The following is a 12,351-nucleotide window of genomic DNA, read 5'->3' on the forward strand; positions in this document are numbered from 1 at the left end:
GTTTGGTGTTAAGAAACGATGATAGTCTGTCTAAAGGGGACGATTAATGGCTGACCCGTGTTAAGAGAGAGCCATTTATCTTGCTCTAAAAAAAACACCCTTGTAGAAAAAGAGTAGAGTAATGCAGCTACAAGGCATTAGCCTACTGGCACTTGCAAAGTGGAAAGGGGTTAATATAAATTGCGATAAATAAATATGTTTGAAATAAGAGTTTACCAAAATATTTTTACCTATCATGTACAAAGTCTATACATAAACCGTACATGAAGCTCCATAAGGGGACAGGTGAACCCCTAGGACACCCTTAATTCATTTCTGATTAATTGCCCGTTGATAAATTTTGAAATTATAAAGAAACATAATAAAGGTTTAACTTCTTCAGACAGAGTTGACCTTAGATGGATTAGGTTTTTTTAGGTATTTTTTGTCATAAAAGCTCTTCACTGTTTCGGTACTTTAACATCCTTGGCTTTCAAATATTTGTCTTTGAGCATGTTCCTGATGAAGGTAAATGTAGAAAAGCGCTGGGGACGCATGAAATTATTAAACATGTTTTTTTTTTAATTTTTCATTCATTTTTGAATTTATAATTATTTTTATGGCTCTGCTGACTTAGGTCGGATTCATCACTCCGCAGCAAACTGTGACTGTGGATTCAATGTTCAATGTATTTCATATTTAACTCAGGAATGTATACAGCATGGTAAATCCACGAAATTAAATATCCACAAATATTCAAGCTATCATCAAACTTCTAAAATTTGTACCCACGAAAATAAATGAATCCACAGTATAGACATTTACTTAAATGCCTTTTCACATTTTGAGTTTAATTTAGTATGTGAGTCTACTATTATGAGTTACTGATCGTGTTCATGTTTGGTACAGCTCTGCTGACTTATGCTGAATAACAGGCTTTTGACTTTGAAAATAACAGTTATACAGACTTTTTTCTACACACCTATGCATGTTAAACTTATATAATAGTTCTTGAAAAACTGGTCATTATCGTGATATATGGACTGCCCACAGGACAGTGGTATTGACTAAGATAGTGATAATGACTGAGCCGAAGGCGAGGTCATTATTGCTGTCGCAGTCAATACCACTGTCCTACGGGCAGTCCATGTATCACGATAATGACCAGTTTTTCAAGAACTATTATGTTTATTTCATTGAGAAACCATGTTTTGGAAAATTCTCATAAATTCAAAACGCCTAAAGCGAACTCGAGTAGTTGTACGATTTCTATAGTAAAGAGTGAAGACCAGTCGTAGTAATACTGCCATTCATTTTAGTGCGATTTTTCAGTATATAAATTCTTAATTAAGTTCTCTTTAATTTTACAATTAACGAAAAAATATAATTAACAATTCAACAACTTAAATGTTATATTAAAAACAGTAACATGTTTTATAAAAGGTACATCTTTCTAATCAGAGAAACCACGCCCCATCGGTCATTAACAGAGAAACCACGCCCCAACAGTCAATATCAAACGGAAACCACGCCCCAACGGTCATTATCAGACGTAAACCACGCCCCACCGGTCCATATCATGTAAAAGTTCATTAACGACCGGTTTTCTGGTCCGTTTTGTTCTGTTAATGACCGATGGAATTTATTACTGAAGATTAATGAATGTCATGTGACCCCTTTTTATCCAATAAGAAAATCTTATTCTCAACCGATATGAAATAATGAATTTTAGTATGTTAGTTAACTATGATCAAGTTTATGTTTGGTTCCACTCTCAGACAGCTGATTTTTGCGGAAATAACATGGTTTCTTATAAATTGCCTTATTTGGGGTTTTTGTCGAGCCTGCAACTTTTGTTGCAGAAAGCTCGACATAGGGATAGTGATCCGGCGGCGGCGGCTATGGCGGGGGCGGCGGCGGTGTTAGCTAACTTTTTAAAAGCTTTATATTTTAGAAGGTGGAAGACCTGGATGCTTCATTCTTTGTATATAGATGCCTCATGTTACGAAGTTTCCGTCAGTCACATGTCCAATGTCCTTGACCTCATTTTCATGGTTCAGTGACCACTTGAAAAAAAAGTTCAGATTTTTTGTAATGTTGAATTCTCTCTTATTATAAGTAATAGGATAACTATATTTGATATGTGCGTACCTTGAAAGGTCCTCATGTCTGTCAGACAGTTTTCACTTGACCTCGACCTCATTTCATGGATCAGTGAACAAGGTTAAGTTTTTGTGGTCAAGTCCATATCTCAGATACTACAAGCAATAGGGCTAGTATATTCGGTGTATGGAAGGACTGTAAGGTGTACATGTCCAACTGGCAGGTGTCATCTGACCTTGACCTCATTTTCATGGTTCAGTGGTTATAGTTAAATTTTTTTGTTTTGGTCTGTTTTTCTCATACTATATGCAATAGGTCTGCTATATTTGTTGTATGGAATGATTGTAAGGTGTACCTATCTAGCGGGCAGATGTCATGTGACCTTGACCTCATTTTCATGGTTCAGTGGTCAAAGTTAAGTTTTTGAGTTTTGGTCTTTTTATCTAATACTATATGCCATAGGTCATCTATATTTGTTGTATGGAAATATTTTATGATCTTTATGTCAGTCGCGCAGGTTTTATTTGACCGTGACCTCATTTTCACGGTTCATTGCACAGTGTTAAGTTTTTGTGTTTTGGTCTATTTTTCTTAAACTATAAGTAATAGGTCAACTATATATGTTGTATAGAAGCCTTGTTAGCTGTACATGTCTGCCTGGCATGGTTCATCTGACCTTGACCTCATTTTCAAGGTTCATTGGTCTTTGTTTAGTTATCTTGGTTAATGTTAAGTTTATGTGACAGTTGTATTAAAGCTTAGCTTTATATACTTAGGACTATTAACATAATATCAATGATTAGTATAGAAGGCGAGACATTTCAGCGTGTGCACTCTTGTTTTTTTTTGTGAGTGGGGCTGTAAGTGTCGTTCTGACACATCTAGTTTACAAGTAATTATATAGATAAGTTAGAAGATGTGGTATGAGACAACACTCTAGCCAAGTCACAGTTTGTAGAAGTGTAAAACAATTCCAGCAGGAAACTAACAGTCTATAAAAAATGAGAAACCAGAAACATTATTAATAGAATAATTTTTACAGCCAACTATGAATAAAGTGATTTTGTTGTAAGGAATTCTATTGAAGTATTTTTTACAAAATAGTTTTGTTATAATCAGAATTCTATGATTTCAGGTGGAAATTGTATGACATCTATGATAGCTACCATTTCATTAGAATATAATAATCTTGGTGAATCCATTTCTACCTGTCGATTTGCTGGCCGTGTTGCATGTATAGCTAATAGTGTATCGTAAGTATAATTGTAGAGATACAGTTAATACAAATAGTCATTCATTTGTCGAAATACTAACAAAATGTGATGCCCACAGTATATGCATGATTAAAACTTTCACAGATAATTAAATCAATTACTAGAAGAATTGAAATGATTAGTATTGTCTATATGAACATTTGTAGGAAGAACTTGTGAAACACTGTAAGAGATAAACTACAAAATCATTTACTATAGTTCAAAACATTAACTTGGGTACACAAAATTCTATACATGTACATTATAATCTTTAAAAAAGTATTGGTTATTCATATGATAACAAATGATGATTTTCATCAGTTTTTTAACTGACTGCAGCGATGAATTTGGAAACAGGTATGGACATAGTAGGATATAGAATTTTATATCTGTTTTTATGATTTTAGAGTTATCTCCAATTTAAAAACATTTCAATAGGGCTCAAGTGCTTTAAAAGATTCATTCAAATATTGACAGAAAAAAACTCATTACTTCTCTGTTGGATTTTATAAATGTTTCATTTTGTGTGTAGGAATTCCAGTAAAGAAAGTTCAACTTCATGTTGCATAATTTTGTAAAAACAAAAATAAAAGATGAAAATAGGAAGATGCCATCTTGTTTATAAATAAAATAAACACTGCTGTCTGATTGACATAAACTTTCTAACTATAAACTTAAATATAAAAAAGCAGATACCTTAAATACCTTCTTCCAGTTTTATACCTTACTTAGATCTAAAAGTTTGTTGATAAATGGGATCTATATTTATTCTTACTGAAGATGAAGAATTTTATCCTGGTTTTAAAAAATTGAGCAATAAAAAATTAAAATAGGGCAATGTCACAAGTCTACAGCCCAATTAATACCTAGAATCCTGTAACATTGAGTATTTACACTTTAGGCCATCAAAACCTTTCAAAGATTAAGATTTGTTAATAAATAAATGATTTTACTGGTTCTATGTATTGCCAGTAGGAATTTTTTATGCCATACTGATGTTGACAACATTGTCCAAAAGACCATTGAACATGATATGATAATAAAGTTATCTTAATACTTTGTTTGATATTAATTTCAAATTTATGGCATTCAAAATGCTGATGGACCAAATTGCACATAAAAATTCCTTCGGACTTTTATTCAGTTTGTGAGTTAATCGCCCCGGTTTACACATCAATAACCTCTAGAAAAAATGTGTTTAATCCTTATAATTTTTCAGCCAAACATTTTTTTTGTTGATGGCTACTATATATATTTACCAATCAAAAGCACAATGGCAAGTCGTAACTAAGGAGTACGCCGCCATCTTGACTTTCTAAAAACCATAAATGTCCGATAAATACAACGAAATCTTAAATGAAATAGCACCTACCTCAAAAACTTCATTTTAATTAAATTTTATCCGAATTTGAAGCGTGCACCTAACGAAATAATCTTTCCCTTAAAAATTTCCATTCGTATGACGTCGTGTTTTGCCATGACGTAAATTCGCCAAATCCTACATGAAATTTCGCGGAATTTTATTAAATTTAATTTTTGTACACTTTCGAAGCTTTAGTGCAATAAATTTATTTATTTTTTGGTTATATATAATATGCACTAGAATAGTCACAACTGTTATGCAATTGTTTTTTAATCTCAATTTGCTGAAAATCCCGGGATCACTGCAAGATTGTGTATCGCGCATGAATAGATTACAAAAGTAGTTTCGGAATCATGGTTTATCGAAGTGTAAACTTAGAGAAAAATTCTAATTGACCAATCCAATTCAAGTATTTATAGATATGCAAATCATATAAGAATTATTCAGAGATATATGATAAAGTAACAAGTTTTAATATATGACTGAAAGAGAAAATTTATCACATTCCTTTTGTTGCAGTTTGTGGCTAAGCAATGCCAATTCCACCTTAAGATGAGATCTGTCAAGGAGAGATAACTCTAAACTTGTTTGCTATACAAGTAGAAAAACTAGTCACTTTTATCAATAAATGTAAAACTATCAACTAGGTTTTTGTATATATCACAACATTTTATTAATTTGTTTAAAGTAGCTCAGACAATTTGCACTTTTTCTTGACAAAAAGTAGTGTCAATATTAGATTTTTTGTTTGCTATTTTAACATATCTAGTAGCCTCATGACTGGTTTGTCAAGCAAGTATTGTTTTAAAACAAAAGTAAAAAATATGTATTATTTACATATGCACACTATCTTTATTGATAAAAAATAATGTTTCAATGCACACTATCTTTATTGATAAAAAATAATGTTTCAATATTGTTTTGCTTTATTAATTTACAATAATGCTCTAAATTCTGTCAGTGATAGGTTGTCAATCATATTGACCATTGAGGCAAGCATATAGAAAAGTTTTTTCCTCAAGGCATCAAGGTTGGGCGGTAAATACCACCCCCGGTATTTACCAGTGGTATTTACCGGTATTTACCGCCCCGGACAATACTCTCCAAGTGGTCAATACTGGCAAATACTGGTCAATTGAAATTTTCATGGTTGATTCTACTATTAATTGAAGTAAAATCTTGATAAAAAGTCAAATATAATGTGTCAGCTTATAAAATTAATGAATTTGATATGTTTTATTCATTTATAACACTTATTCTTACTGATTTAAAATTTAGTTTTTTAATATGAATTATGATATTGCATACCGGGGTACTTAAGATATATATATACATTTGATATATATACAAATTTATATTTTATTTCAACATGTTTAAATCAATATATTTTTATTCAAAATGTATGATTTTACAGGTAATTAAAATTAAAGGTAAATAAAATTACAGGTAAATGAAGTTACATGGGTCTTTTTACCTATCACCTGGCATTGCTAGGTGTGAAAATTTAATTAATAAAACAACAGCCTCCAATAAAAGTTGACAGTACATGGGTTGAAAGTAATAAAATTGATATATGAAGACTCCCTTAAACAATAAATTATTTCCTGTCTATAGCTATTTACCTGTGAGATAAAAAAAAACCTTCTTCATGCTGGAAATGAAAATTTGAAGCAGGGACAAAAAGTTTTTATCTTTAACTATAATATTATTTACACATTAATCAATGTAGATCCCTGTTTGAATTTACAATAGAATTAGAAATGAAAGCATTAAAAATGATTTGAACACTTTCTATATAAATTAATTATTAATTGCAATTATAATTGACCAAGTAGATAGTGGTTTTTATAGTAATGACCACTAAAAATTTCAATCGACCAGTATTTGCCGGTATTTCCCAGTATTTGCCAGTATTTCCCGGTAAATACCGGTATTTACCACTGGCATGGTCAATACTAGTATTGACCGCTTTTTTGCCAACCTTGCAAGGCATACTTTGTGGTATGAAACAACTGTCTTCTTAAAACCAGCAAACTAAATGTGAAATATATATATTTAAATCTTCAAGTCATTATCCATTGTCAATAACTATTTAAACCATCTAAAATGCAATGAAAAACTAAATAAAAGCAATTGAATAATGAATTAAAACGTATTTCTGTTATATAACTATTTCTAGACCTTGGTGTTCACAGTATCATGAGCATGTTTAATATTTCTTAGTATGTGTATTAACTTACAGTACAGTATGATTTAATATAGTCATGGAAGTAATATTTAGAAGGAATTACAACGACTAATTAGCATGTATTTATAGCATGCTGAGCTCTGTACTAAAGTCATACGATTTCATCCAATTATAGTCTCAGCGGTAAGACGCCTTTGGTTACTATCTGCGTTACCGCGGTTGTAAAAGGCATCTGGAATTTCTTATCAGTCACGTGGTTTTATCGAGTCCGGTAATTATAGCGCACCTGTGGGAAATCCCTAGTTTATTAATAACAAGGTAGCGATGTATCACATAGAATATCTACCTTTAGAAAGAAATCGAATGGTGAAAAAAACTTGAAAAACGGACGAGAATTGTTCAAACTACAGCAGTTTAACATGGAAAATTGTATTTAATTTAGCATATTTTTGCTTTTTACCGTTTGTTTTAAACTGTTCTAAAAGTATTTTCCGGTTAAAAGCGGATCCCGAGTTAAACAGTTAAATACCGATGAATCGATCAGGTTTCACATGATGTTTAACAAAATAATGTAGGCAAATGTAGGCATAGATTTTTTTACTGTTGAAATGTGCAAAGTTTATCGAGATTGAATGAAATAATATTTACTTTCAAGTATTCTAAATTTATGTATATGTCATAAATGTCATTGATTGCATTATTGAAACTGGACAACTAAAACGGGGATAATATTTTCGTAAATATATATTTAAAAAGTGTTTATTGTGGAATGCTTGTATTAATATAATAAGCTATACAGCAAAAAATATAACAAACCGACGAAATGGGCTTGCATCTATCTGTCTTACGGTAAATTCATTTTTACACAAATTAGTTTATGTATCAAGAACTTAAATTAAAGGATAGAACCGTTTAGAATTGTTAATAATTTAATTGACTATAAATACACGAGGGATTTAGATTTTTCGTATTTAATAAAGGGTGTCCAAACGTATTTTTTGTACAGTCATCTTCTTAACTTTATACGGAAATGGTTTTTTAATTGTCTGTAAATTTTAAAATTGAAATGATACAACTTTGTTCTCCAATTTCGTATGTGATAGCTGTCGGTTTTAACTATTAAGTTCAAACTAACCAAAAATAGGGAAAAATTGGACTAAAATAAAAATTGAACGAATGACTCTTTTCGGCAGCGTACATCAACGGAATGTAACGAATGGACTATTCGGGTTACTTCGCATGTATATTTGTAACCTGAATAATCCAGTCGTTATATTACGATCACTTCGATCACTCCATTAACGAGAAAAGTAGTGGATAGAGGGCGCTGAATTATTCGAGTTAGTATATTTGACAAAAACTTGTCTGTTCGTAGTTCTCCGTGAACACGAAAATGACCGATAAGTGTCAGTGATTTGATCGATCACATGCGGAGAATAAACTTCCATGCCAGATATTGAACCAATTAACGAGTTATTGAAAGATGGGCGGTAACGCAGATGAAACCTTTGAAGTGACGACGATGTTATTCCTTCCAATATTACTTCCATGACAGTGTTCTCCCCAGGCCGTTTTAGCACCGCGATGTTCAGCGCTATCCTAATTTACCGCTGTGGTATTTGGGCAGACTGCAGCGCTATCCAATCAAAAATCAGCGCTATTGTTTTTGAATTTTCAAACTTCCGGTATTATTTTGTACACATGATCACGTGATCGACTGGTTGAAATAACCGAGAGATCGTTAATTCACCCAACGTAGTCAAATATCGGAGGGGCCAGTTCAATAAATGAACAAAATGGCGCCATTTGCAAAACTTTTACTGCCAAATAAACATTTCCTTCCTCGAGTTTTCGCTTTAAAAAGATGCAGAAACTTCATAAAAGTAATGAACAGTGCTAACAGAGACATATAAAACATGTCCCTGGTGCTGAAAAGTTCATTTCTAAATTAAATGAGGGAAGTCCTACCCCTTCTGTAAAACGTGGTCTCGACCATTTTTTGTGAACCATCTACGATTATTTCATTATTTTTTACGTTTACAACCGCTGTTGTACCTGTATTGCTTCAAGGAAGCATTCATGTTATCAAGGGATTCATTACAAGCCCGTATTTTACGATAAGTTGTCCATCCATCACTCTTTGCCAAATGGATTAGAGAATCAAAGCCTTAAAGGCTGTAAAAGCAATTGCTGCCATGTTAATGTTTGGGGACTTTTATTTTTCATCCACATATATACAAGAATTAAACCTGACATGAGTGTTGTCTAGTTAAAAGTAAGAAGGTTTTAACTTTATATAAATAAAAGACTTTAGCAGAAAGTCATTTTTAATATGTTTTATATTTCACAAGGAGACAGCACGTTTACCAGGCTAAAGTTGGGGTCAAATATACATGTGCTGAAACATATAACTCAAAAAGAAATCATCATGGATTATCCCCTGGTAGTGTTTGTAACTTCCTTGGCAATAATTTCCTTTATTGATTTAATTTTAACAATTTTCATTATTAATTTATATTTAACCATTAACACAAATGATTAAGTTAAAACATTTCAACTTTCCAGACGCAAATGTTAAAAAACGGGAAAGAAATAAAATATCTTACAAGACATAAACATGTAAAGAATAAATGTATATTTCAGCTTAATAAAAATATTTTCATAATGTTACTTTGTCATCATTTTTAAAACTAAGTTCCAAACATTATTGCTCAGTTGATATGTGTCCTTCTGATGCCGTACGAGCACAGGCACTTGTTTCTATCCATAGGAAGGTCGATTATCCATATAAATAGTTTTATATGGATAGTCGACCTTCCTATGGATAGAAACAAGTGCATGTGGGTACGAGATAACTACAATTCTCATGCAATCCCTAAAAGGGGGGTCATCACAGACGGAAGCAAGTTAACTCGTACCACGGAAAACTCGTACCACGTTAACTCGTACCAAAAAAGTTAACTCGTACCAACGTAAACTCGTACCACTGGGAAGTCGTACCATTAAAAATATATTAAAAAACATGAATGTTTTATGTTGTTTTTTTTTGTGAACTTAATAAAAATAAAGTTGAATTACTTGAATTTTATACTGGATTTTAAGGAAAGCTTAGACAAAAATACGAATGTTTTTATAAGCTTTATTTTTTAAACTGATCTTTCAAACTAGTTTTAATCCAGAAGAAAGTAAAAAAATCATTGCTTTAACTGTACCTTAAGTTGAATATCTATATCCAATTAAATTAATTAAAGCTGTAATCCATTATCACAAATCGAATGCTATGTTTACAATTGTTGGAAGCCATGTGCTTTTTGGCGGGAAAATTCGGGAAACCCCTTAACAGGAAACAGTTACATTTCATTGTTATTTATAGACAGTAAGAATTTCATTTTGGAAATCATTTTGATAAACCGTTTTAACTGCTAAGATTTATTCATGAAAAATAAATATTTTATTGGGGTGAAACTTTAATAATATTACAAATATAAGTAATTAAAAAAACAGTCCCAAGTATTTTCTATCCAGGACCAATAGACAAGGAACATTAGCTACAAATTGGTCATTGTACTTTCAAATTATATATATTTTACAGACTCAAGAGGTATTGAGTAAAAGTAAAGTATATATTCATTATTTAACACCATTTAAATGCATTTAAATAAGTTGGTTCGAGTTAGCAGTGGTACGAGTTTGCATTGGTACGAGTTTTTTTTTTAGTGGTATGAGTTGACGTTGGTACGAGTTTACAATGGTACGGGACAACTATAATTCATCACAGACAAACATGACATTAAATCGTTATCACTGAACTAGTATATATATTGTATAGGGGCCAGCTGAAGGACGCCTCCGGGTGCGGGAATTTTTCGCTGCATTGAAGACCTGTTGGTGACCTTAATTCTGCTGTTGTATGTTTTTCTATGGTCGGGTTGTTGTCTCTTTGACAAATTCCCCATTTCCATTCTCAATTTTATTATACGAACAAGAACAAACAGCTCTACGTTGCTTTGATATTTATCAATTTTCAGGAAACATTGCGAAAAATGATCTTCAATATTTCGAAAACATGTGAAATAAAATTGCTAACACAGTGGACCGTCGAGTGTCAACAAACGTAGTAGACTTGTTCACTGAAAAGACGAGGATAATGGTTTCATCTGACATTTGTTATGCAAACCCAGTTTTGATCATGATATTTAAAAAGACGTACTTTTTTCAATCTATGTATTAATAAACTAGAAAATTCCAAATTGTAAATATCTCTTCATCTGGACCAACTTGGCATCTACTACGTTTGGACGGGTCCATTTCATGAGTAAGGTGATCGATAAATATTACGGAGTTTTGACAGAAAAGGAAAACGAACTTATTGTTATGTGTTTCTGTTCTGTACAGGTATTCACCTCCGTTTAATCGGAGCACTCCACTTATCGGATGAGCAATTTAATTTACACACCGAGATTGCGGATATCTTTAGCAAGTGCATGTGGGTACGAGATAACTTTAGCAAGTTCAACAAGGGTTTCGTTCCGCTAAATTATTTGCGCAAATAAAGTTTGTCTATTTTTAGATTACAGGTAATAATTTGACACTACGCATTAACCTGTGTAGTGATTTTGATTTTACGATAAATGTATGAATGAACGATAATTTTATGAATGAACAAGAGCACCTGACCTCTTAAAGAAACACAAATTAAACATAAAAAACCGTATTTATTAGGAGATAATTCAGTTAAATTTTCAATACTAAATCAACAACTGAAATGAATCCATATTTTGTTGAAACATCGTACGAACGGCGGAAAACGGAATCGCATTTATAAAAATGTACTTTTTTTCACTCGGACTTCTATGTTATTTGATAGTTAAACGGTTGACCCTTTAAATACAAAAATACATCTACAAGAACATATTCTGAAACTTCTTAAATCCACTAACTTTTTTTTAAAGTTTCAAGCTATGTATTGCATTAGAAAACATACATAGGTGTTAAAGAATGACTGACCAGGAGCCTGTTTAACAAAATACTATGGCTTGATCTGGGCGGAGTCTCTGATCTGGGTCACAAAGATGGCCATACCCGACGGCATAAAAGCAATTGCTTTAAAAAAACGAAACGAAAAATTTGTGTAAATATATAGAAAATATCGATATTTGTCAACCAATCATCAATATATATCATTTAGATTTATATGTTTTAAATTTAATATAAACATAGGATGGCTTGGATAAGGAATGGCATTTCATGCTAAATAAGCCACAAATGTAAACAGGAAGTTATGTTAGCCAGTAAGGGAGATAATTTGGGAGGGAAAGTCCTAAAAGAAGTATTGTCAAATCTTGACAAACTTACCTGGTGGCAAGTCTTCAAATGTTTATAAAATGATCTCAAACACAACCTCTAAATGTGGTAGTTGTTTCAATTGGCAAACATAATTTATTTGATTGGTAATTCAATGTTAA

General features: G+C 32.0%; 1 protein-coding gene across 8 annotated transcripts in view; it reads left to right on the top strand.

The window, feature by feature from the left end:
• The window catches only part of LOC143082305 (uncharacterized), an 85,419-nt gene that overhangs the window by 47,040 nt on the left and 26,028 nt on the right, over positions 1-12,351 (top strand). For all 8 annotated transcript variants that reach the window (XM_076257932.1, XM_076257929.1, XM_076257927.1 and 5 more), the window contains one exon: positions 3,218-3,335. In XM_076257932.1, the coding sequence (XP_076114047.1) occupies positions 3,218-3,335 (118 nt within the window). The remainder of the gene's footprint in view (positions 1-3,217; positions 3,336-12,351) is intronic.

This window comes from Mytilus galloprovincialis, chromosome 7, assembly GCF_965363235.1.
Source record: "Mytilus galloprovincialis chromosome 7, xbMytGall1.hap1.1, whole genome shotgun sequence".
Taxonomy (NCBI): domain Eukaryota; kingdom Metazoa; phylum Mollusca; class Bivalvia; order Mytilida; family Mytilidae; genus Mytilus; species Mytilus galloprovincialis.